At 46.4% G+C, this 27683-nt stretch overlaps 1 protein-coding gene across 1 annotated transcript in view; it reads right to left on the reverse strand.

Annotated features, from left to right (window-relative positions):
• KY (kyphoscoliosis peptidase) overlaps positions 1-27683 on the reverse strand; it is a 53839-nt gene that overhangs the window by 12500 nt on the left and 13656 nt on the right. Inside the window, exons 4-8 of the mRNA XM_032333732.1 lie at positions 16523-16597; positions 14708-14770; positions 11764-11846; positions 7609-7717; positions 5995-6112 (exon numbers count right to left, since the gene is read on the reverse strand). Of these exons, the coding sequence (XP_032189623.1) occupies positions 5995-6112; positions 7609-7717; positions 11764-11846; positions 14708-14770; positions 16523-16597 (448 nt within the window). The remainder of the gene's footprint in view (positions 1-5994; positions 6113-7608; positions 7718-11763; positions 11847-14707; positions 14771-16522; positions 16598-27683) is intronic.

The following is a 27683-nucleotide window of genomic DNA, read 5'->3' on the forward strand; positions in this document are numbered from 1 at the left end:
ATCAGAACGAGGCCTGAGTGAGTGAGTGTGTGTGTGTGTGTGTGTGTGTGTGTGTGTGTGGTTGGGGGGGGGTGTGCGTGTACAGGGCCGGAGGCGGAGAAGGAGAGCAGACTGCACCTGGTCTCCTAGTAATGCCATTATGGGCAATTGTAATTTTCTTCTTTAAACTTCTCTGGATCTTCTAAATTTTCAGTAATGATCATGTGTTACTTTTAGAATTGGAAAAAAGCCATAAATACTCCTTGAAATTACATTCTTCGATGAGTTATTTTCCTTTCTTGCCCAGAAACGTCTGTGTGCATCCATTTCCGGGTGCGTGCGGAGGGATGTGGAGTCCCAGGAAGAGTTCTGCACTAAGGGACTGACGGAGGGGAGCTCTGGACCTCTGGATGTGCTGCCTGTGGGGGCCTGGCCTCCACTCCAGCACCTCATGGTCCAGGAAAGAAGGGGAGCCCTGCACATCTTCACAGCCCTGGGGGTTGCAGTGAAACAGAGCCGGTGTCACTGTGGGCAGTATGGCTGGCCGTGTGCCTGGGCAGTGGGCCCAGGGTACCCTCCCAGTGAGGGTGGATGTAGGCTTTGAGAACCAAGTGGGGGAGCAGCAGTGAAAGCCTGACCCCAAGCCTGGGAAGGGCAGAAGGAGGTAGAAGTGCGTGGCTGGAGGGGAAGTCACTGGGCCAAGTCAGGGGATCTGGGCTCAGTCTAAGCTCTATGGTCGCCTCCAGGGTAACCTTGCCAGGCCCATCATGGGCAAAAAGAAAGGTTGGCATTACGTGATTGATAGGCAGGGCGATTCTCCTAAGACAGGCTGGAGGGAAGCTGTGAAGGCCATGGAGAATGCCTGGGGCAGAATAAAGAAGAAAAAAGAATCTTAGCTGTGAGCTTACACCATGCTTGACTATGATAGGAGGATATTTTATTATGTGGCAGCAATATGCAAGGTGGATTGGACAAAGAAGTCATGATGTAAAGCATTATTGTTAATAATCCATAATTCTCATGCAAAATTGTGGGACTAGTAATTCCAGATGCAGGTTGCTAGTCAGGATGACCCACAAACATTTCTTGCCATTGAAAGACCACCGACTTTTGTGCAAAGTATGTACCAGGCACCAGGGTTAGGGTTAGGGTTGTCATATCATATCATATCATATCATATCATATCATATAATAAGCACTATAGCTTAATAAAATATTCTGAAAGGAAAGTTCATTGGCTGCCCTAGATAAGTGAACTATCACTAAAATGCTAGTGATGCACACAGCCCTTTTAGGGGACCCAAAGGAGGAGGAATTTGCCGGAAAGATCTAGGAGAGCATGGAATAAGAGACAGAAGATGAGAAATGTTTCCACCTCCTCATGAGATCTGGCTGGCCATTCTAGAGCCCCAAATACCACCCCAGGACATCGATTTGATAACCTCAGGCCACAGGGTCTTGGTTTGTACCCGTGGTAGCTTTTAAATGGCCAACACCTGTGGTATCAGTTGCAGAGGGGGTGCAGCCTGTCTGTGACTATTGTTGTATACAGACAGGGTCCACAGCCTGCCGTGGGACCTGAAACACTGCATTAGCCCCACCACTGCCAGGCCCCCTCTGGGTGGCCGTGTTGTCTGGGGTGGGCCATGTGACCTGCAGGCGTCAGGCTCTGACCTCAGTGTACCTCTCCAGCTCCTATCAGCTCTCCAGGGAATGGGAGCCACATGGAAAATAAGAGAGGGAGGGAGGGATGTAGTTAATGGGAGATGCAAGGAAGCATGCTCTTCTTCCTTTTTGTTTTTTGTACGTTGATGAAAACGTTGATTGTATTCTATCCTTTTTAAAAAAGATCTATCTATCTATCTATCTATCTAGAACACATAAGTAGTGGGGAGGGGCAGAGGGGGACCGAGAGAAAGAATCATGAGCAGGTTCCGTGCCGAGTGCAGAGCCTGATGTGGGGCTCGAGCTCATGACCCTGAGATCATGACCTGAACCCAAACCAAGAGTCAGCCTCTCCACCAACTGAGCTACACGGATGCCCCCCAAATTTTGTGATTTTTATACCAAAGCAGAACAAGCAGAACCATAGCTTATGTTTTGCTGTTTGTAGAGCCAATTTCCTGTAAATCTGACAGTGCCTCTGTTTCCGCGGCACGGTCTCCTTTCCCCTTTCTCGCACCACCCTTAATGGTGAGGTCAGTAACCGTAGTAATTATTCTCACTCTGAGGCCCTGTGTCGGGCCTTTTGGGCGTGTGACCTCAGGGCCCTCCTCTCTGACAAGCGAGGAGTCAGAAGAACAGAAAGGGAGGCTGACTTGCTTGGGGACACACAGCCCACCAGTGGCCAGAGCAGCCGCAGGACTCAGCTGTCCTGACACACACAGTTCAGGAAGCTTTGTAATGTCCTTTAGTAAGCCAAGATATGTTTTAAATTATAAATGAATGGGCGGAGCAAAATTAAAGGATGGTTTGTTGGAGTGACATCCTTCATCTCCGTGGGCACCAGCCTTCACTGTATCTACAAGGGCAGGGGAATTCAGATGTCCTTTTCAGAGACTTCATATGACAAAGTCAGATCTGGGCATAACTTCAGGTAAGCCCTGTGAAATGGTCACTCTCCAGCCTTTGGGGCCTTTGGAAGCAAATGATGTGTTGGGATCGTCTGGGACATCCGGCTGAGGAGAAGCAGGCCACTGCTCTTGCTCTTTGTGACAGCAGGAGGATGGACGGGGAACCGGCTGACACCTGACTGGTGACAACCAGTCTCCCCAGCATCAAAGCCTCAAACAAGCACGAAGCTCCAGGCTTTCCCCAGAGTCTCTGGAAACTCTGCCAGCTGGTGGCGCCAGAGTCATGATCAAGGCGGGGCGGGGCGGGGGGTGTGGCGGGGAGGGGTGGTACTGGAGGCTGACTTGGTGGCAGGAATCTGGGAACTGAAGCTTGGCCCCTGCAAGGAGGTTAAGCAGAATTCATGAAGGCTGAGGGGAACTGAGGCAGAAGAGGGGACACTAATGCTGGATGATGGGAAGTCAGAAAGAAGCCAGACCAGCAGTTAAAAGCACTGCACTAACAGAAAAAACTCACATCGGTTACCTGGGAAAGACGGTGAGGAAATGAAGGATGTTGCAAAAATATCTGCGTTCCCCACCGAATGACTCTATTCAATCAGTCTTTAATGAGGCCGCTGCAAGGAGGCAGAATGGACGGGCAGCAGTAATGATGGCCGTGTGGGTACTACTCTTGCTAAGAGGCCGTGCTGACAGCCGAGCCGGGATCAATCAGCACGTGAGGATTGCATGTCTTCTGTTATTAAAGACTCAGCTAATGAATTTACCAGACCTCTGGCAATTATTCGGCAAGTAGGGGAATTAGGAAAGTGATGCATGGGCGAGGTTACTGATCTTTAAAGCCAAAGTTAAAGGGATCCAGGGAACCGTGAGCTACCGTTAACCGTCTGAGCAGCGAACAGTTTTCACATGCTGACTGCCAGGTTGGAACCTGGCTTGAAATGATGCAAAATGTTGGGATGTGATTTAATCATCAGCTGCAGCCCAGAGGAAGGCCATTGTTAAGCATCCGGATCAGGCCCAAAATTGACAGGTTCACTCGAGGCAAGTGTCAGTTTTCTGAGTCTATGTGTGTCTGTGGGACAGTTCCACTGAGTGACAGTGTTCCCATACTCAAGAAAGGCAAAGTTAAAAACAAAAATGAAAACAACCCAACAACCCCAAAGTCAGGTGAGCAAACTCCGAACTGCATGTTCTCCCTTAATCCTAGCACTGCCAGCAGGCACTACAGTCCCCATGTACAGAAGGGAAAACTGAGACTCTGAGAAGTTCCTGCCTTTCCGGAAGCAATGCAATTAACAAGTGGTAAATTGAGGACTGGAAATTAAGGATGGGGGAGCTGAGGACGGCGAACGTCTTTCTGACTTTCAGTCTGGCACCCCTCAGCACCATGCTTGGAAGGCTTATAACGGGATAAAGAAGGATGTATCCTATGCCTGAAAAATCTTATGCCTGAAAAATCAAGTTGGCCAGCTAAGATGAAAATTACACTTTGAAAGGTGCCAGGCACAAATAGAGCTGAAAACAGACTGAGGGTTAGTCCATGATTTAAAATGAGAGGGAGGCCCATTTCATACAAATCTGCTATGAATATCTTGTCATTTCTGGTCATCCTGGGCCTATAGTGTGTAGGATTCTGAGCTGGGTATTGACAGGGGTAGCAGAAACAAAGAGAGGGTGGCGGAAGACACATAAAAGACCTATTAGCCCCACAAGACAGGTAAGGAAAAATGAGCACAGGTAACATGTATATGATAGAACAGAGTCTGGGAAGGAATGTGACAAAATGTTAAGTGTTATCTCAAAGTGGTCAGAGTGACCTAATTTTCTTCTTTTTGCTCTGTGCCTTTTATAAATCATCTATAATTAATAAGGAATTTTTTTTTATTATTTTGGAAAAGTTACTAAATAAAAGCATATGGCAAGCCCGGAGCCCGTGTATATGGTGTGTTGATGACATCAAGGGAGGGGACAATGTGGGGCGGGTTGGGGGGTTTGACCATCCAGGAGTGGGGCTGGAAGGAGCATTAGAGAGAGGGGAGTGGAGTAAGCTTGAGGACACAGAAGTGCGGGCAGTGTCTCAGGGTGCAGGGCTGGAAGGGAGCCAGAGTCGGATTTTGGAGGACTTTACAGGGCAGTGTGAGCCTGTGGGTCCTGTTCAGGAACCCAGGGCCTAGGGAGTCTGGGCAGATGGCCAGTGAGGATCCCGTTTCCTGGAGAGGCCCCCAGACACGTTGGGGTGCCCAGAGCCTGGAGCCGGGGTAGGAATGGGAGGGGGGGAGGGAGAGCCCGCTCTGGTAGAGTGGATGGGCTGCGGAGGGGCTAGCATCCACAAGGGCCTGACCTGTCCTGGTTGCCTCTGGGACGGGGGTGTCAGGGGTGGGGCGTGGAGGTGGGGGACACAAAGAGCACGTGGTGTGGGGAGGTGGGAGAGCCCAACAACGGGGTGGTGGGGAGGGGTGGAGGGTTGGGCCAGGAAAGAGCTGTGTGACTGCAGGAGCAGGACGTCTTGGGCTGTCTGCGTCAACATGTACACACATCACCGACACGTCACAACTGCCCACCTGTGGACCCCTGAGTGTCTGTTGCTGCACTTGATTTGATGAATCTGCACCTGAGTCCTGGTGGGCTGACATGGGTGCCTGCGAAGGCCCACTACCAGAGGCCTGCGGACATGGTGGGCGGAGCCTATCCATTTCCCCGGGGAAGAGGCTCTTCAGCAGCCTCCTGGGCTCCCTGTCTCCTGAGGAACCCAGCAGACCTTGGAGCGTGAGCACGGGAAGCTGTGAGGTTGGCGGGGCTCCACCAGCCTGGAGTCTCTCTGGAGGTCACCTAGAACCTCCAATGGTGCCTCTGCACACAAGTGGTTTCCTTAGCTGCTGTTACCCACTGGGGGGCCTGGCCAGGAGCTCATTCCCAGAGCAAGGAAAATGGAGCCTAAAGCCTCCAAGAGAAAAGCCTAACTTCCTACATATTCAGCTCCTCTAACTGACAAATCCTTTCAGGTAGGAGATCATCTGTTTCCCCCAAGAGAGGGACCCCGTGCCAGCCCGAGGACAGGCTTTCACTGTCCCCTTGGCGTCAGCAGCCACTGTCCCACTGCTCCCAGACCTGCCATTCTTCTAACCTTCAGCCATGCAGAGATCAGAGAAGGTGGAAAAGGGGCCTTTTATAACCAAATTATCTCTGTGCTTTCATCTGCCATTATGTTAATGCATCGCGAAACCCGGCAGATGGTACAAAGTCAATTATGCTGGTGTTAAAGAGGGAGAAATTGACCTTTTTAGGACTCACTTGGATTCCAGAGCAGAGTTTGCAAACTCCGTTTTCAGGCCTGGCATGTGGGCCTTGAAGGTACGTGAGGCGCTTTGGAAAGGGAGAAGTGGGGGAGGGGTCGCAGTGGTCAGCCCGGATCTGCCTACCTTCCGTGGGACCCCGCTCGTACCTGCACATTTTCTCAAAGAGTCCAGCGTAGCCGTCACAGTTGGTCTTCTGGGTCCGCAGGATGTCTGTGGGCTTGAAGGCCTGGCGGTCCTTCTCTTGGGCCGCCTCGACGTCATACTCTGGAAGGCAGAGAAGGCTGTGAGTAAGCAGATCTTGGGAGGCAACCAGGGGTGGTTGCCTGTGGCCCGTGACACTGTCCCCACCCTCTGCTGGCTTTTCAGCACCATTTGGACTGGCCTCCCTCAGGTCCCGGAGAAACCACCGCAGGCTGAAGGGAACCAGGCCCAGCCAGGGCAAGCTCTGGGAAATGTCACCTCCTTGTGCAGGTGGCAAGCTCTGGGAAATGTCATCTCCTTGTGCAGGTGGCAAGCGGGAGAGCGAAGCATTGGCAGAGCAGGCTGCCTGGCTCGTTAGGCCTCTGAGGAGAGGCTGGAAGGGAAGGGGGCCAAGACAGCACCAGGGGGTGAGGCCCTTGTCCTCTGCCCTTGTCCTCCCCACCACACAGCTCCCTAAGCAGTTCCTGGGAGGCTGCTCACCACCCTGCTGCAGCTGCTACCCCAAGGTCTCATGCTGACCCACAGGGGACGCTCTGAGCTACCACTAAACGGGGCTGCTGGGTAGTGAAGGCCTGGCAGGAGGCCCTGAGGCAGGAATCACGGTGGCCGCTGAGGGCATGAAGGGGACGTGTGTGAGGGTGGCAGACAGGAAATGTATGTCTTACTAATGTTCTGTTTCTGATTCTGCCCCCTTAAGGCCCAGGCTGAACGGAGCTGCTGGCTTTGGGGAGGGAGGAAGTGGCCTCTCAGGCTCTGTGGTCAGATACTCTACCTGTGTCAGGTGAGTTCATCCTCTAAGCTGCATCCCTCACTGCTGCTCTGGGAGGACAAAGGAAAAGCCCAGTGGCAGCAGATCAGGAGAGCCCCTCCGCCGGTTAGAAGGTCATAGGGAAAATGCTAGAAGTCTACCGCACCACCTGGCTCTTCCACTGACTGCAAGGGGCAGCATCCAACATCCAACATCCCCCTAGCAACCCCTGTTGGGCCTGGCTTGACCTGGCCAGACTCTCAAGGCTGTCCTGTGCAGAGCTGGGGACAGGTGCACAGGCCCAGGCCCAGGCCCAGGCCCCCTGAGGTTGCTCTGAGTGCCTGGAGATGGGGCTGAGGTCGTGGGTGTGGGAACAGGGAGAGGGAGGGGCTAGCCCACTCTTTCTGGCACTGGTGTTTTAATGAACCTTCCCTATCCTTCTTGGGGATGACCTTCTGTCCTGGGTTCTCAGGTCTGTGCTGCAGGTTTACCAGGGAGCCAGGACTGAGCGAATGCTGCCCCTGGGTAAAAGGCCTTAACTCTGGTCACTGGCTGTGAGCAGATGGCCACGGGGGATCCCCCACCCCATGACCCTTTATGGAGACTATTAGTACAAGGCATGTTTTACCCTCCTTGGTTAGTCTTTGGTAATTCAACCTAGCCATCTGGGAACTCTTCTCCTCTACTGTCCGTCTCATGCCATACACACTTGTGGTCAAGTGAATCCCAGACGGTCTCCTCTAGGAACAGGGTCCTTCAGGGAGTGGCATCAAGGGAATCCTAGAGCCAGCAGCACCACAGGTGGGCCTACCTATGTGGTGGCAGATCCAGATCCAGATCACGCGGACCCTCTCCAGGTCACTGTGGGCCTCCTGGAGCAGGTCGCTCACCAGCTCGTCCAGGCCACTCTTGACCGTCACCTGGGGGATGGGAGGGGTGGGCTATGTCAGGGCCTGGATGAGGGCTGTGGGAGCCCCAGTGCCTTGCTACTGGCAGCCGGTGCTGCTTTTCCTCCAGGCAGAGAGGAGGAGGAGAGGGCCAGAGGCACAAGGGCTTGGCTGAGGGCAGCCTTTGGTTGGGGGGCTGGACAGATCAGGGAGAGCTGACCAGCTGAGTCACTGGCCCTAGAGCCACACACCCTTTCTTGGCAGACCCTGGAGCCATCCAGGTGGGTGGACATTGGGCAGCTGTAGCAGCTCCTACCCATATTCAGTACTACCCAAAGTGATCTATGGACTTAACACAATCTCTACAAAATTCCAAAAAATTTTTTTTTTTTTTTTTTTTTTTTTTGCAGAAATGGAAAAACCATTCATATGAAATGGCAAGGGGCCCAGAATAGCCAAAACAATTTTGAAAAAATAAGAATGAAGTTGGAGGACTCACATTTCTGGATTTCAAAACCTACTATAAAACTATAGTAATCAAAATAGTGTGGTACTCACACAAGGATCATATAGGTGAGTGGAATAGAATTGAGAGTCAAAAAATTAGCTTATACCCCTATGACTAACTGACTTTTTTGTCAAGGATGACAAGTCTATTCAGTGGGGAGAGAACAGTCTCTAACAAATGGTGCTAGACAACTGGATATCCACCTACAAAAGAATGCAGTAGGACCCCTACCTCATACCATATACATAAATTAACTTGGGGCGCCTGGGTGACTCAGTCAGTTAAACAGTCAACTCTTGGTTTTGGCTCAGGTCATGATCTCAGGGTTGTGGGATTGAGCCCTGTGTCGGGCTCTGGGCTCAGTAAGGAGTCTGCTTGAAATTCTTTCTTTCTCTCCCTAAATAAATAAAGAGATCTTTTTAAAAAGTTAACTCAAAAAGGATCAATGGCTTAAATAAAAGAACAAACATGATAAAACTCTTTAAAGTAAACACAGGAATAAATAACCATGACCTTGGATTTGGCAACAGATTCTTTGAAAGAATGCTACAAGCACAAGTTACAAAAGAAAAAATAGATTTATTGGGCTTCATAACAATAAAAAACTTCTGGGCATCAAAGAACATGACTGAGAAAGTGAAAAGACAACTTATGGAATGGGAGAAAATAGTCACAAATCACATTTCTGATAAGGGATTAATATCCAGAATATATAAAGAACTCCCGCAACTCAAAAAGACAAACAGCCCAGTTTTAAAATGGATGAAGGATTTGAATATACACTTCTTCAGAGATATATAAACAGCCCATGAAAAGCTTCTCACATCATTAGGGAAATGTAAATCGAAACCACAGGACGCCACTTCACACCCACTAGGAGGGCTATAGTAAAAAAGATAGTAAGGATGTGGAGAAATTAGAACCCTTGTGCCCTGTGAGTGGAAATGTAAAATGGTGCAGGTGTTGTGGAAAACAGTTTGGTGGTTCCTCAAACAGCTGAGCAGGATTATCATATGATCAGTAATTCCACTCCTACGTATATGCCCAAGAGAACTGAAGAGAGCGAGACAGACATTTGTTCACCTATGTTCATTGCAACATCATTCACAATACACAGAAGACAGAAACAACGCAAGTGTCCGTCACAGATGGACAGGTAAACACATGAAGTATATCTCTACAACGAAATATTATTTATCCATGAAAAGCAATGAAGTTCTCACACATGCTACAACACGGATGAACCTTGAAAACGTGAGGCTGTACAAGCCAGACACAAAAGAACAGGGACTGGGTGATCCCACTTAGGTGGACTATCGAGAGTAAGTAAACATGTTCAGAGAGACAGTGAGTAATCCAGAGGTTACCAGGGAGAACAGACAGTGACAGTTTCATGGGTATAGAGTTTTTGTTTGGGGTGATGGTGGTACAATATCGTGAAGGCAGTCAGTGCCACTGAGTTTCACACCAAAAAATGGTTAATGTGGCAAATTTCAAATTATACGTATTGTACCACAATTAAAAGAAAGAACATATAAGGTTTTCTTGCAGGGGCCTCGGGAGGAAAATTGGCTGGGATTGTAGGCAAGGCAGCCTTGACTACGTTTAATCTTTCTAGAGAAGCTGGGGCAACTGGGTGCTTAATTCTTGCCTGCGTCTCCGCCAGCCCCCACCCTACTGTACTCCCTGAGCTCCTGGATCCTTTCCACCACTCACCTCAGCACTCCAGGATGTACTGTCTGACCACAAGGAGAACTTGACCCCGCTTCTGCCTCCCACCTACCCAGCTGCTGCCTGCCTCCTTTTGTTCAATGTCTAGCTCCAACCCCACAGTTCTCATCTTTGTGCCTCCCTCAGGGCCAAGGACAGCGCCTGACACATCGCAGGGCCCACACTCCAGCCTGGGTGACTCCTGACTTCACCTCCTGGCTTCTGGGCCATTGGTCCTTACCTCCCGGCTCTACCAGGGCCTGGCAGGCTCTGGACACCCACTGCTTTGTGGCTGGGTCTCTGGCCTCAGCTGGGCTCCCAGCACTGCTCTCCAAGCCTGGCCAGCAGCCTGTCCTGTCCCTTCAGGCGGCCATTACAACTCATCCCACTCTCCTCAGATCCCAACACACCACCCTTCTCTCCCTCCGAGACAACCTGGCCTCAGACTCAACAAGACTCAGGCGGGATTTCCCCTCAATGAGCCTCCCTCCCGTGCAGCCAGCCTCTCTGTCAGCCTTTGGTCTGGGCCTCTTGTCTTTGCAGGCCTTGCTCTTCTCAGGCAGTGCCCCTGCTCACCTGTGTCCTTACCTCCTCCCTTCCAGTCCTGGCTGCCCTATCCCCTCCTGTCTTCACCCCCTCCCCAGATCTTCTTCTTAGGGCTGCCTACATCTCACCTCCCTTTCTCTGCCAGGTTCCTGTGGGGTCTTCTCTTCACTCCCTCCTCCTTCACCCCTGCTTTGTTCCTCAGCCTGGCTGAGTCTGGCTGAGGATCTGACGCTCCTCTCAACTCCCTCTGGGAATGGGAAGTGCTTCAATGAGGAAGTAGTGGAAATGAGTCAATCCTGACCTCACTGGACCAGACAGAACGGCTCATGCTATTGACCATCCTTGACCTCAGGGAGCTCTCCTTGTACCTTCGAGAACATTGATCCTTCCTGGTCTTGCCCTGGTGTCAGGTGGCTCAGGGCCCTTTTGGACCTCCTGCCCTGTCCTCCCCAGGATGACACGCACCCATGGCTTCAGCTCTTAGCTCAGTCTGTTGGTTCCTGGATCAGCGTTTCCTGCCCAGATCTCTTCAGGCTGGTGAGGGTTCCGGGCTTGGAGACAGGCTGCCCAGTGGTCACTTCCCATGCTGTTCCCCAGGTACTAAAGCCGACTGTCCCAAAACAAACTCGTCACCCCTGACCCTTGCTCCCTTAGTGAGGAGCTATCCCACCCTCCCTCCGTCCCTCAGTCTAGCAGCCTGTGAGCCCCCTGCCTTCCACCTCCCTCACACACACCGGGATGCGGTCCTCCCTTCGCCTCCGGCTCAGGGCTGAGCTTTCCACTCCTCTCTGCTCTCATTTTCCCCACTTAATCCATGTCACACCTGCTCCTTCTGGGACAGTGGACCACCCCCTGCTGATGGTCCTGCCTCAAATCTGACTCTGGATTCAGGTCCCTATCCATCCACTCATCAATTCACCAAACTAGCTTCTTGAGCACCTACTAGGTGCCAACCATAGGGTGGTCTTTTTAGACTATAGATGACCTCCCTGCTGACCAGCCTACGATGACTCAGCTTCGGCAATGGACCCAGCTTTGTGGCCCTTCCAATCAGACATGCCTGCAGGGTATGCACCCTGGGTGGGGGGTACGTCAGGACCCCGTGGGCAGCACTGGGGGGATGGAATGGGCTTCTGTCCTGGGCAGGGGTCTGGTGCCTTGGCTTTCTTTTCCCCATCCGTATGATGTAAATAAGCACTCTAGGCCATCTGACCAAGGGACTGCAGGTGCACTCAGAAGGGACCCGAAGAAAGGCTTCATTATCCTGACTCAGGAATCTCCAAGCCACCTTACACAGAGGGGTTTGTTCCCTTACCTGTGAGGCATAGGTGTCCAGTTTCTCAAACTGCCGCAGGTCCAGGGGCATGGATTTCAGGCTGGACCGATCCCAGGGGTAGGCTGCAAATGCAGGAAGGCTTGGTCAGCTACTGAGGACTGCTGACGAGGGTGGCCTGGCCCAGGACTTTCTGTCTTTTTGAGGAGCTGGGATTGCCCGACCTTCAGCATGCTTCCCAGAGCCTGAAACACTGCTCCCAACGGACTAGATCTCCTAGAAGAGTTCTTTAATCAAATGGGCTTGTGAACAATGGCAACTCCTCCAGTTCTTCTGGAGACTCACAGGGGATCTAAGCCTATCTGCAGACCTCGGGAAGTCAGCAGTAAAGAAACTGGTTTCCCCTCAATGAACTCAGCAGTGTTCAGACATATTAATGATGGAACCCCTTCTCTCCATCATACAATTTTCTGTAGACTTCCTGCTAACTGTTCCAGGAAAGTATGCTTTGTGGGAAGCATCCAGGAATGCTGCCAGTCCCTGGCGGGCTCAAGGAGAGAGGGTCTGTGCCATAGCCACGGCGCCCAGGGTGGAGGGCACCCTGGGTATCGAAGGAGGGTGTGCTAACACTAAGCCATGCAATCTTCTGTGGGTTTGGCACTCAGACAAGCTTCCTCCCAAACCCACAGTTAGCTGGAGATTGGAGGACCCCAGGAAAGCCAAGTGTGAGCTAACGACGTGCACCCCAAGTGCTGTGGGCAGGCTTCAGAGGGAGACTGGTCCCCACAATCACTCATCTGTGCTCGCCTTTCTCATAGGAAGCCAGGACACAGCACAGCCCCAGTCAGCTGCTGCAGGGCTAACTGACCAGTGGTCAGACCAGCCATGGATGGACAGCAAACTCCTGTCTCAGGCTGACAGGGAGCCTGGGCTCTGGCAGGGTCCCTCTTATTCAGGTTTCCCTTATTCAAAAGGCCGACCAAAGCAGGCAAGGTGGGTGGGAGGCCAGGGTGTAGGTGAGGACAATGGGTCCAAAGGGACACTCATCCCAGAAGTCGCTGATAACCCAACTCTGGGCTGGGTGCTCTTGGGCCCCCAGGGGATGGCAGCCAGCTTGGAAACCACAGAGCAACATGGGAAAGTGTCCTCTGGGGGCTGCATGAAGCCTTGGTTCTCACAGGGGCCTCCCCCTCCCTGGGGCTGTTGGACTCAGCCACTGGGCTGCAGCACACATCTGTGGGGCCCCCGGGAGAGTGAAGGAGATGGTGGATTGCGTTGTAAGGTTAGTGGCACTCTGCTCCCTGGGAGGGCGTGGGCTGGGAGTCCCCTGTGGGCAAACACAAGAGAGAAGGTATAAAGGTATAAAGCCTCGGTGCCCGCTGAGGGGGCTGTGCATCCCTCAAGGTCTGCGAGAGACCCGTGCCTTAGTGCCACAGGCCCAAGACAGCGGGTGAGGGAGTGGGAGGAGCTCCTGCACAACCCTCCTGGGCCAGCATCAGCTGAGGGGCAGTGGCAGCTGGTTAGGGTGCTGGCCAACTTCCAGCCACAGAGGAGCTCTCAAACTGCAGTCAGCTGTCTGAGCAGGCCATGTGGGTCTGCCCGCACTTCCCAACGGGCCTTCCTTCCTTACAACCCCATCAGCTCTGGTACATTCCCCAAGGCTGCTTTGCACTGCATTTTTGTTTCTTGCTGACATCTGCAGTGGCCCCTAGAGGGGTTTGGTCTCTTTGACCCCAAACCTCTGAGTGGGTCCTCACCACCTCACGGGCTCAGACACAACCAGGATCTGAGGGCTGTTCCTCTCCCGAGAGGGGGCACAGCATGCTGGCGGGGATGGCAGGCTGCCCAGACCCTGAGGCTGTGGTGGTCACTCACCAGCCCAGCATTTTCTTTCTGTGTTTTTCTATTCCTTCTAAAAGGGCCAAGACGTTTCCTGGACCCTTCCCAAATCTTCTGCCCAGTATACTCTTACCCTGGGGCTCCCTGGAGGCCCAGCACCATTGTGGCTCACATCTCTGATTCTGGAGCTGGGATCTCTTGTCTCTTATTACTTAGATCACTGTCAGTCCCTATCCTGTGTGGTGTGAGCACAGCCCTTGTCCAGCCACCTCCAAGGGAGGAGTTAGGCACCGGCGGCAGGCTCTCAGTGCCTTCTCCCTCCACAGAATCCGGGTCCTGCCACTCTCTGACAAGGGCCAGCAGGCTGACCTAAGTGGATATGAAGTGGACTTACATTTAACAGATTTCTGCTCAGCACAACTCTGCAAATGAGGTCTCCCCCGCCCCCACTGAAAAGAAGGATGACATTTCTAAAATAGGACTCAAAACCCTATTACTAATTTTACCCTTTCTTGGTTCCATTTTACAATATCTGAACATTAAAAATACCCACAATGATTTATGCCTCATTAAATTTACCTTCTGAAGAGATTACATAAGCTCTAAATATGATTTTGCATAAATACATTTAAAATACCAGTGGCATTAACTGAATTATTCTAATTTTAAAGCAAAACAATGGGAAGAAGTGCCAAACTACCAAACCTTAGACGTCATCTGGTCTACTGAGAGGAAAACTGAGGCCCACAGAAGGTGAGTGAGGGACAAAAATAGAATTAGAAGGCAGGCCATCTATCATCCCATTCAGGGTTTTACCCTCTGTCCTGTTCTGCGTATTCACATGCCTCCTACCTTACAGATGCTTGGCATTCCATTTAAAGTTAACACAGTTCTGAATTCTGTTTTTAATATGTTTTCTGTAATGGGTTGCCTTGTTATTGGGGTTTATGCTTCAGCTTTGGGGTCACATGGTGTGTGAGCTTCTCATTACCCTGCCTGTGTCCATGGCAGACATTGCTAATCAATCATGATTCTCATCCCCATCCTGAGCCCAGGGGTGGCCCCCAACTCTCACACAGATTGGCCTACGAGGCTAAACCAATTTACCATCCCACAGAATGGCCCTGGAGCAGGCGTTGCAACTCACCGTGGGCATCTTTCGTTCCAGGCTGCCGGGGTTTTGTGTTTCCATTTTTATCACTTTGTAAACCTGCAATATCCCAAAGGTCAGAAGTGGAGACGCTTCAAGAGAAATCCAAATGCAAGCACAGACAATAGTCTAGGTGGTGGTCCTGGCTTCTGACCCCTCCTTCTCACTGTCTTCCCCTCGCCTTATTGTTCCCATATCACCCACCATCTATTACTGCTGGAATGACTCTGGACTTCCTCCTGTGGTTGAGGAAGCACTGGCAACAAGGAAGGAATGACAAGAGAGAGAACAGTGGTCTGTGAGCAAAGGCAGGATTTACTCTGACATCAACAATTAGTGTTCCTTTGTGAGTCTGCCTGGATCCTGGAGCTCCCGCCTTGCTCCAGAGTCCCCTGCCATCTTGGAATGCATCTGGGGTTGCTAAGATCACCAGTGCATTCATTGCCAGATAAGAGCTGACCACGGGAAGAAATGAATGCGGGGCAAGGGAAAGGCAGTTCCTATGGAGCTGAAACCCAGAAAGGTCAAGCAATCATTAAATGATTCCTCAGGAAGGAAGGCTCAAGGCAACCAAATCCAAATCCTATTAATCCTGGACTTTCACACAGAATGGTTGCCAAGGGTTATTAGACTCCTCCAGGAGAGGGGCTGCTGCTTTGAAACCAGGTCAGGAAGATGTGGGTCCCTAATGGAACCAGGAGGAAGTGGGGAGTAGGGTGTCAAGGTGGGCTGTTTTACATACCCTTGAAACCCACCGAAGGTTATAAATACAACAACGGAAGGATGCAAATGAATAGAGGCACAGAGAAACAGTGGTCCTTGTGTTTCTTACATCTATATTTTATTTCCATCTCCATTATTTGGTAGAGTGATGAGGGTTCAACAAGAAGCTAGCGTTTCTTGTGCACTTCCCATGGCTGCCTTATGCTTTAGACTATCTCATTTAACTTTACAACAGTCCTATGAAGGAAGGTGAATTATTTTCCTCCTTCCATAGATGAGGAATTTGATTCCAAAAGGAAAGTTAAGCTACTTGTCCAAGGTGAGAGCAGAGATCTGAGCCCAGCCAGTTGACTCCAGGGCCTGTCTGCTATACACCTGACTGCCTTTCTGAGACCCTGACCTCCGATGGCTGCAGGAGCAGGCAGCCAGAAGGCCCTGCCTTGCCCATGCATGGACATAGAGAGAACCTGAGCCCTGGCTGCTCTGGAGTCGACATTCCTTGGCCAGAATTTCCCTAGGCCTCTTTAGCCATAAGGTAGACAGATGTCTGGAGAGGGCCAGACATCTGGAATAGACATCATGGGCCTGGGTCTATGCACCTTGCACAAAAGGCAGCCAAGCATGTGGCTAAGAGTATAGGTCTCAGGCAGACCTGGTTCTGACCCACTTCTAGCTGGTACTTTACCTTCCTGGGCCTCACTTTGCTAACTTATAAGGTGAGGATAGTGTTGGTTTATAACAAAGCACTAAAAAGCTAATGAATATAAAATCTTTACCACTGGGTCTGCCACGTTTGGGGAAGACAATAAATGGCATCTAAAAACAACACTCTTGTGATAAAATTCATCTTTAGCTAAATGCCTTGGGTTACCCACACCTAACTGCACAGACTCAAGAACAGTGGCTATCACTTATGGAGAAAAGAGGCCCCAGAATGAATCCATCATGCCTCTGCCTCCTGCCAGTGTGTAGACCTACATTACTCTTCTCCTGCTCCCATAAGAGGCCTAGTTTGGGCTCTGGCCCATTAAGTGACTTTGATTCCTCCCTGCCAGCCCTCCACACACACATAGCCCTGTACGTACGTACGTTTAGCCAAGGAGAACTTCTTGAGCAGCTGGGGCATGGCATCTCGAGGGTGGACCTCCACAGTCAGCTGTGTCCCTGCAAAGGAACGGGAGGTGATATTCTCAGCTGGATGTTGCCAGGCAAGAGTGCAATGTCCCGTGACAGATGTTTGAACAACAAAACACAACTGGTTTTAAACTTTCTTCTGAATATACAAATAACTCTTGTTTAAAAAATTTAAAAAAAACCAACAAAATACAAGCAGTTTTCAGATCCAGGCAAGATGGAATAAGAACATTCTACCTTGTCTTTCCCACTGAATGTGACTATAAATGTTGGAAAGAATGCATGGAGCGAGTATTTGCGGATTCTGTAAGGTAAATCAGAGAAGGCAAGCTGGGGAATAGGATTAGCATTTAAAGCACCACCAGATTTGCAGTGAGCTCACCATTCCCCTCCCCTGTCATATTACTTAGACTGGACTCAAAGGCAACCCCAAATCCATAAGTACACAAAGGGTAGAGAGAAGCAGTGCTCCATGAGAAGTCCTTTCTTCCAGCTTGTGGATTAAGAAAGGAAACCTCTAAGGGTCAGAGAGTGTGGGGGAAATTACTTGCTCTACCCCCACCCTTTTTTCTGTTATTTCCTCACTCAGCCCCTAGCAGTCTGTTGGTAGCAGTGTAGCAGTGATTTTGTTGGTCAGACAAAACCTTAAGCACCCGAGTCTTTGAGGGAGGGCACTAGAGAAGTTATGATTCCCTAGAATGTGAGAGCAAATACTCAATTTTTTCCTCTCTCTCTCTCTGTCCCCCACTGATTGTCTCTAGGTGCAGACAGAGTTGTGAGAAGTACCTGGCAGGGTGGGGAAACTAAGGTCCAGCTTTCATGCTGGAGAACTGGGAAGTGAATTGTGAGGGGGAGGGAGCTCAAGAAAGCAAATCTATGCAGGTATGGATGAACTCTTTTGGTCACCTCTGTGTTGAACATACATGGATCTCATCCTAAGCATCATACTGCATCATACCACAGTCTTTGGGAACTAAACTGATGGGGCAGGTCAATGCCTCGAGTGGCCACTGGGAAGTCAATGTGCAGGGCAGGTCTGCATAGCATTGCAAAGGCTACAGTCCAAAATTACCCAGCATGTGTAGAACCAGGAGTAACTGTACTTGAAAGGAAAAGATAATCAACAGATGGTAAGTCCAGGATGACATAGATTTTGGAATTATCAGACAGACTTTCAAAGAGCCATAGTAACCATGCTCTAAGAAGTGATGGCAAATTGTCTTGAAATAAATGGAAAGACACCAAGAATCAACAAAATAACAGAAATTATAAAGATGAAACAAATAGAAAGTTTAGAACTAAAAAATATAATAGATTGAAAAATTATCTGGATATACTAAGTAGTAATACGGAGATGACAGAGGAAAGAGTCAGTGAATTTGAAGAAAGAGCAATAGAAATTATCCAATATGAACAACAGCAAGAAAAAGTGAACAAAACTTCAGGGACCTGTGGGATAAATCTTAAATGTCTAACATTCATGTTATTGAAATTTCAGAAGGAGACAAGAAATAGTGTGGTGTAGAAAAAAAATGAAGAAATACTGAGATAATAATCAATGAAACCAGAAGCTGGTTCTTTGGAAAGATCAGCAAAATAAGAACCAGATTGAGCAGAAAGAAAGGGAGGTAAGACATGAATCAGGAATCAAGACACCAGGATCAGGAATAAAATATGTGAGACCCCTACTGATCACATATGTATTAAAAGAATAATAAGGAAATACTACAAACATCCTTATGTACATAAACTCTACAACTTAGATGAAATGGACCAATTTCTTGAAAGTTACAAACTACAAAACTCATCCAATGAGTAGATAACCTCAGTATCCCTGTACCCATTTTAAAAACTACTTGTAGTTCAAAATCTTTCAGAAACAAACAAATGCCAGGTCTAGTCACTGACAAATTCTAAGAAATATTTAAAAAGAAATAAGACCAATTTTTAAAATAAGATCTTTCAGAAAACAGAAGAGTAGCAAATATTTCATTACCCATTTCATGAGGCCATCATCGATCTGATGCCCAAACCGGACCAAGATAGCACAAGGAAGGAACCCTACAGCCCAATATTTATTTTCTTTTTCTTTGTGTTTTCAGACCAATATTTCCTATGAACACAAAAATTCTCAAAAAATATTGGAAAATTAAATCCAGCAATATAGCAAAAGACTAATACACCACAATCAAGTGTGATTTATTTAGGCAATTCAAGCCTGGTTCAATATTTGAGAACCAATAAATGTAATTCACCTAATAATATTAGCAGGCCAAAGAAGAAAAACCATGTGATCATATCAATTGATGCACAAAATGCGCTTGACAAAATTTAACATTGATAAAACCTCTCAATAAACTAGGAATTGGAGGGAACTTCCTTAATCTGAAAAAGGGTATTTATGGAAAATCTATAGCTAACAGCTATAGTCAAAAATGGAATGTTTTCCGCTGAGGATGGAAACAAAGCATGGATGTCCACTCTTACTGCTCTTAATAAATATTACACTGGAAGTTCTACCCAGTGAAATGAAACAAAACAAAAAGCAATAAAAGCCCTATAGATTGGAAAGGAAAAAATAAAACTCTCCTTATTCACATATGACACATCTATCTACATAGGAAATATCAAGTAATCTACAAAGAAATTTCCTAGAACTAATAAAGTTTAGCATGGTCACAGGATACAAGGTCAGCACCCCAAAATCGATTATATTTATATTTGCAACAAATGATTGGAAATTGGTTAAAAAATTAATATTTACTATAGCCCCCCAAAATTGAAATGCCTAAGTGTAAATCTAAAAAAAAGTTCAGGAGCTGAATGTTGAAAACTACAAAATATGATTAAAAAATTAAAGAAGACAGGGAGGGAGGAGTCAAGATGGCGGAGAAGTAGCAGGCTGAGACTGCTTCAGCTAGCCGGAGATCAGCTAGATAGCTTATCTAAAGATTGCAAACTCCTGAAAATCCATCGGCAGATCGAAGAGAAGAAGAACAGTGATTCTGGAAACAGAAAAACATCCACTTTCTGAAAGGTAGGACCGGCGGAGAAGTGAATCCAAAGCGACGGGAAGATAGACCCCGGGGGGAGGGGCCGGCTCCCGGCAAGCGGCGGAGCAACGGCGCACAAAATCAGGACTTTTAAAAGTCTGTTCCGCTGAGGGACATCGCTCCAGAGGCTAAACCGGGGCGAAGCCCACGCGGGTTCAGCGTGGCCTCAGGTCCCGCAGGGTCACAGAAGGATCAGGGGTGTCTGAGTGTCGCAGACCTTGCGGGTATTGGAACGGGAAAGCCGGCTACAGAGACAGAGCCGACAGTAAGCTCACAGCTCGGGGTTACCTTGAACTGGTCGCAGGCTCGGAGAGCTCGGAGCGCGGCCGGAGGTCAGGCAGACGGGAGTAACTGGGCGCTGTTCTCTGAGGCGCACTGAGGAGTGCGGCCCTGGGCTCTCGGCTCCTCCGGGCCGGAGACCAGGAGGCCGCCATTTGTATTCCCGTCCTCCGGAACTCTACGGAAAGCGCTCAGGGAACAAAAGCTCCTGAAAGCAAACCCGAGCGGATTACTCACCCCGGCCCCGGGTAAGGGCGGTGTAATTCCGCCTGGGGCAAAGACACTTGAGAATCACTACACCAGGCCGCTCCCCCAGAAGATCAACAAGAAATCCAGCCGAGACCAAGTTCACCTACCAAGGAGTGCGGTTTCAATACCAAGGAGAGCAGCAGAATTCCAGAGGAGGAGAAAGCCAAGCACGGAACTCATGGCTTTTTCCCTGTGATTTTTTTTTAGTCTTGCAGTTAATTTAATTTTTTTCTTTTTCATTTTTTTTTTTTTTTTCTCGCCTTTGGGTAAAAATTTTTTTTTTTTTTAACTGTTACCTTTTTCTTTTTTAACGATTTTTACTAGTTTATCTAATATATATATTTTTTCTTTTTTATACATTTTTCTTAGGTGTTTTCCTTTTTTTTTTAAATTCTTTTCTTTTCTTTTTTCTTTTTTCTTTCTTTTTTCTTTTTTTTTCTTTCTTCCTTTTTGAACCTCTTTTTATCCCCTTTCTCCCCCCTCACGATTTTGGATCTCTTCTAATTTGGTTAAAGCATTTTTTCCTGGGGTTGTTGCCACCCTTTTAATATTTTACTTGCCCCTTCATATACTCTTATCTGGACAAAATGACAAGACGGAAAAATTCAACACAAAAAAAAGAACAAGAGGCAGTACCGAAGGCTAGGGACCTAATCAATAGAGACATTGGTAATATGTCAGATCTAGAGTTCAGAATGACAATTCTCAAGGTTCTAGCCGGGCTCGAAAAAGGCATGGAAGATATTAGAGAAACCCTCTCGAGAGATATAAAAGCCCTTTCTGGAGAAATAAAAGAACTAAAATCTAACCAAGTTGAAATAAAAAAAGCTATTAATGAAGTGCAATCAAAAATGGAGGCTCTCACTGCTAGGATAAATGAGGCAGAAGAAAGAATTAGTGATATAGAAGACCAAATGACAGAGAATAAAGAAGCTGAGCAAAAGAGGGACAAACAGCTACTGGACCACGAGGGGAGAATTTGAGAGATAAGTGACACCATAAGACGAAACAACATTAGAATAATTGGGATTCCAGAAGAAGAAGAAAGAGAGAGGGGAGCAGAAGGTATACTGGAGAGAATTATTGGGGAGAATTTCCCCAATATGGCAAAGGGAACGAGCATCAAAATTCAGGAGGTTCAGAGAACGCCCCTCAAAATCAATAGGAATAGGCCCACACCCCGTCACCTAATAGTAAAATTTACAAGTCTCAGTGACAAAGAGAAAATCCTGAAAGCAGCCCGGGAAAAGAAGTCTGTAACATACAATGGTAAAAATATTAGATTGGCAGCTGACTTATCCACAGAGACCTGGCAGGCCAGAAAGAGCTGGCATGATATTTTCAGAGCACTAAACGAGAAAAACATGCAGCCAAGAATACTATATCCAGCTAGGCTATCATTGAAAATAGAAGGAGAGATTAAAAGCTTCCAGGACAAACAAAAACTGAAAGAATTTGCAAATACCAAACCAGCTCTACAGGAAATATTGAAAGGGGTCCTCTAAGCAAAGAGAGAGCCTACAAGTGGTAGATCAGAAAGGAACAGAGACCATATACAGTAACAGTCAACTTACAGGCAATACAATGGCACTAAATTCATATCTCTCAATAGTTACCCTGAATGTTAATGGGCTAAATGCCCCTGTCAAAAGACACAGGGTATCAGAATGGATAAAAAAACAAAACCCATCTATATGTTGCCTCCAAGAAACTCATTTTAAGCCCGAAGACACCTCCAGATTTAAAGTGAGGGGGTGGAAAAGAATTTACCATGCTAATGGACATCAGAAGAAAGCAGGAGTGGCAATCCTTATAGCAGATCAATTAGATTTTAAGCCAAAGACTATAATAAGAGATGAGGAAGGACACTATATCATACTCAAAGGGTCTGTCCAACAAGAAGATTTAACAATTTTAAATATCTATGCCCCCAACGTGGGAGCAGCCAACTATATAAACCAATTAATAACAAAATCAAAGAAACACATCAACAATAATACAATAATAGTAGGGGACTTTAACACTCCCCTCACTGAAATGGACAGATCATCCAAGCAAAAGATCAGCAAGGAAATAAAGGCCTTAAACGACACACTGGACCAGATGGACATCACAGATATATTCAGAATATTTCATCCCAAAGCAACAGAATACACATTCTTCTCTAGTGCACATGGAACATTCTCCAGAATAGATCACATCCTCGGTCCTAAATCAGGACTCAACCGGTATCAAAAGATTGCGATCATTCCCTGCATATTTTCAGACCACAATGCTCTAAAGCTAGAACTCAACCACAAAAGGAAGTTTGGAAAGAACCCAAATACATGGAGACTAAACAGCATCCTTCTAAAGAATGAATGGGTCAACCAGGAAATTAAAGAAGAATTGAAAAAAATCATGGAAACAAATGATAATGAAAATACAACGGTTCAAAATCTGTGGGACACAACAAAGGCAGTCCTGAGAGGAAAATATATAGCGGTACAAGCCTTTCTCAAGAAACAAGAAAGGTCTCAGGTACACAACCTAACCCTACACCTAAAGGAGCTGGAGAAAGAACAAGAAAGAAACCCTAAGCCCAGCAGGAGAAGAGAAATCATAAAGATCAGAGCAGAAATCAATGAAATAGAAACCAAAAAAACAATAGAACAAATCAACGAAACTAGGAGCTGGTTCTTTGAAAGAATTAATAAAATTGATAAACCCCTGGCCCGACTTATCAAAAAGAAAAGAGAAAGGACCCAAATAAATAAAATCATGAATGAAAGAGGAGAGATCACAACTAACACCAAAGAAATACAAACTATTATAAGAACATACTATGAGCAACTCTACGCCAATAAATTTGACAATCTGGAAGAAATGGATGCATTCCTAGAAACATATAAACTACCACAACTGAACCAGGAAGAAATAGAAAGCCTGAACAGACCCATAACCAGTAAGGAGATTGAAACAGTCATTAAAAATCTCCAAACAAACAAAAGCCCAGGGCCAGACGGCTTCCCGGGGGAATTCTACCAAACATTTAAAGAAGAACTAATTCCTATTCTCCTGAAACTGTTCCAAAAAATAGAAATGGAAGGAAAACTTCCAAACTCATTTTATGAGGCCAGCATCACCTTGATCCTAAAACCAGACAAGGATCCCACCAAAAAAGAGAGCTATAGACCGATATCCTTGATGAACACAGATGCGAAAATACTCAACAAAATACTAGCCAATAGGATTCAACAGTACATTAAAAAGATTATTCACCACGACCAAGTGGGATTTATTCCAGGGCTGCAAGGTTGGTTCAACATCCGCAAATCAGTCAATGTGATACAACACATCAATAAAAGAAAGAACAAGAACCATATGATACTCTCAATAGATGCTGAAAAAGCATTTGACAAAGTACAGCATCCCTTCCTGATCAAAACTCTTCAAAGTGTAGGGATAGAGGGCACATACCTCAATATCATCAAAGCCATCTATGAAAAACCCACCGCAAATATCATTCTCAATGGAGAAAAACTGAAAGCTTTTCCGCTAAGGTCAGGAACACGGCAGGGATGTCCATTATCACCACTGCTATTCAACATAGTACTAGAGGTCCTAGCCTCAGCAATCAGACAACAAAAGGAAATTAAAGGCATCCAAATCGGCAAAGAAGAAGTCAAATTATCACTCTTCGCAGATGATATGATACTATATGTGGAAAACCCAAAAGACTCCACTCCAAAACTGCTAGAACTTATACAGGAATTCAGTAAAGTGTCAGGATATAAAATCAATGCACAGAAATCAGTTGCATTTCTCTACACCAACAGCAAGACAGAAGAAAGAGAAATTAAGGAGTCAATCCCATTTACAATTGCACCCCAAACCATAAGATACCTAGGAATAAACCTAACCAAAGAGACACAGAATCTATACTCAGAAAACTATAAAGTACTCATGAAAGAAATTGAGGAAGACACAAAGAAATGGAAAAATGTTCCATGCTCCTGGATTGGAAGAATAAATATTGTGAAAATGTCTATGCTACCTAAAGCAATCTACACATTTAATGCAATTCCTATCAAAGTACCATCCATCTTTTTCAAAGAAATGGAACAAATAATGCTAAAATTTATATGGAACCAGAAAAGACCTCGAATAGCCAAAGGGATATTGAAAAAGAACGCCAACGTTGGTGGCATCACAATTCCGGACTTCCAGCTCTATTACAAAGCTGTCGTCATCAAGACAGCATGGTACTGGCACAAAAACAGACACATAGATCAATGGAACAGAATAGAGAGCCCAGAAATAGACCCTCAACTCTATGGTCAACTAATCTTCGACAAAGCAGGAAAGAATGTCCAATGGCAAAAAGACAGCCTCTTCAATAAATGGTGCTGGGAAAATTGGACAGCCACATGCAGAAAAATGAAATTGGACCATTTCCTTACACCACACACAAAAATAGACTCAAAATGGATGAAGGACCTCAATGTGCGAAAGGAATCCATCAAAATCCTTGAGGAGAACACAGGCAGCAACCTCTTTGACCTCAACCACAGCAACATCTTCCTAGGAACAACGCAAAAGGCAAGGGAAGCAAGGGCAAAAATGAACTATTGGGATTTCATCAAGATCTAAAGCTTTTGCACAGCAAAGGAAACAGTTAACAAAATCAAAAGACAACTGACAGAATGGGAGAAGATATTTGCAAATGACATATCAGATAAAGGACTAGTGTCCAGAATCTATAAAGAACTTAGCAAACTCAACACCCAAAGAACAAATAATCCAATCAAGAAATGGGCAGAGGACATGAACAGACATTTCTGCAAAGAAGACATCCAGATGGCCAACAGACACATGAAAAAGTGCTCCATATCACTCAGCATCAGGGAAATACAAATCAAAACCACAATGAGATATCACCTCACACCAGTCAGAATGGCTAAAATCAACAAGTCAGGAAATGACAGATGCTGGCGAGGATGCGGAGAAAGGGGAACCCTCCTACACTGTTGGTGGGAATGCAAGCTGGTGCAGCCACTCTGGAAAACAGCATGGAGGTTCCTCAAAATGTTGAAAATAGAACTGCCCTATGACTCAGCAATTGCACTATTGGGTATTTACCCTAAGGATACAAACGTAGTGATCCAAAGGGGCACATGCACCCGAATGTTTATAGCAGCAATGTCCACAACAGCCAAACTATGGAAAGAACCTAGATGTCCATCAACAGATGAATGGATCAAGAAGATGTGGTATATATACACAATGGAATACTATGCAGCCATCAAAAGAAATGAAATCTTGCCATTTGCGACAACATGGATGGAACTAGAGCGTATCATGCTTAGCGAAATAAGTCAAGCAGAGAAAGACAACTATCATATGATCTCCTTGATATGAGGAAGTGGTGATGCAACATGGGGGCTTAAGTGGGTAGGAGAAGAATAAATGAAACAAGATGGGATTGGGAGGGAGACAAACCATAAGTGACTTTTAATCTCACAAAACAAACTGAGGGTTGCTGGGGGGAGGGGGTTTGGGAGAAGGGGGTGGGATTATGGACTTTGGGGAGGGTATGTGCTTTGGTGAGTGCTGTGAAGTGTGTAAACCTGGTGATTCACAGACCTGTACCCCTGGGGATAGAGTATTATGCCTCCATCAGAAAGGATGAATACCCAACTTTTGTAGCAACATGGACGGGACTGGAAGAGATTATGCTGAGTGAAATAAGTCAAGCAGAGAGAGTCAATGATCATATGATTTCACTTATTTGTGGAGCATAACAAATAGCATGGAGGACATGGGGACTTAGAGTGGAGAAGGGAGTTGGGGGAAATTGGAAGGGGAGGTGAACCATGAGAGACTATGGACTCTGAAAAACAATCTGAGGGTTTTGAAGGGACGGGGGGTGGGAGGTTGGGGTACCAGGTGGTGGGTATTATAGAGGGCACGGATTGCATGGAGCACGGGGTGTGGTGCAAAAATAATGAATACTGTTATGCTGGAAATAAAAAAATAAAAAAAAAATTAAAGAAGACATAAATAAGTGGGTGAATATACCATGTTCATGAATTGAGAACTCAATATTGTTAGATTGGCAATTCTCCCTAAATTGATCTATATAAATTTAATGCAACTTCATTCAAACTCCCTGGAGGAATTTTATATATATTTAACCCACTGAGCCACCCAGGTGCCCCAAGAATTTTATATATTTCAGATTGAGGCAAGATGATTCTAAAATATAGATGGAAAGATAGAGCAACTTGAGTAGTCAAACCGATTTTGGAAAAAAAAAAAAAAGTTAGAGGACTCCAGCCAGCTGATTTTAAGATGTGTTATAAAGCTACAGTCATCAGTGTGATATCGGTAAAGGGATAGATACATAGATAAATAGAGCACAGTTAAGAAATAGAGCCATGCAAATATGGCAAATTGATTTTTCACAGAAGTGCAAAGACATTTCAATTAGAAAACGAGTAAAAGAATAGATATTCACCAAAGAAGAGATTACAGATGGCAAATAAGCATAAGAAAAGATGTCAAGATGATTAGCCATTAGGAAAACAAATTAAAACCACAATGAGGTATCATACCTATTAGAAGAGCAGTAATAAGAAATAGTGATAACATACTGACAAAGTTGTGGAGAAATCAGATCTCACACACTGCTGGTGGGATAGCAACTCTGGAAGATGGTTTGGCAGTTTCATATAAAACAAAACATACACTGAACGTATGACCCAACAACTGTAGTCTTGAACGTTTATCCCAGAGAAATGAACACTTACGTTCACATGGAAACCTAGACACAAACATTACAGAAGCTCTATTCACAGTGACCCCAAACTGGAAACAACCTAAATGTCCTTCGGTGGGTAAATGGGTAAACACCCGGTGCTATGTCCATATAAAGGAATACTTCTCAATAATGCAAAGAAACTCTTAGGAGAGGCAAGAGGATATAATTACGGAGATTCTGGCACAAAGGAATTTTGGGGTGACAGAAGTGCCCTGTATTCTGAATGTAGGGGTGGTAACATGAGCAAGTGTTATGCATGCATTAAACCCGTTAAACTATATACAATTCGAATTTAGTAATTTAAAACAACAACAAAAAAAGAAATACCTACTGAACAAAAAAGCCTGAGCAGATGATACACGAAGATATAAGAATCTGGATGATACAGGAAGATATAAAATAAAGAGCGAAAGTCCAAAACAGGGTTAGAGTAAACTTGTTCTTCATAACTTGCTTTCTTTTCTTGACCCTTCACATGTCAGTGAATATAGTCCTACGTCATCATTTTCAGTGGGCTGCATAGTACTCTATTCTACATAGGGTTTATAATCCACATAAGCCATCCCTTTTGGTAGGATAGTTAACTTTTCCCCAATGTTTTATTCTTATAATCAGCGATGTCTGAACATTCTGATACACATCTCTTTACGCTCTTTTCAAATCAGTTCCTTTGAACAAATTCTTAAATATGAATCACAGCTTATAGAGATTTTTAAGACTTTTGTTATATACT

The sequence above is a fragment of the Mustela erminea genome, chromosome 1, assembly GCF_009829155.1.
Source record: "Mustela erminea isolate mMusErm1 chromosome 1, mMusErm1.Pri, whole genome shotgun sequence".
NCBI lineage: Eukaryota > Metazoa > Chordata > Mammalia > Carnivora > Mustelidae > Mustela > Mustela erminea.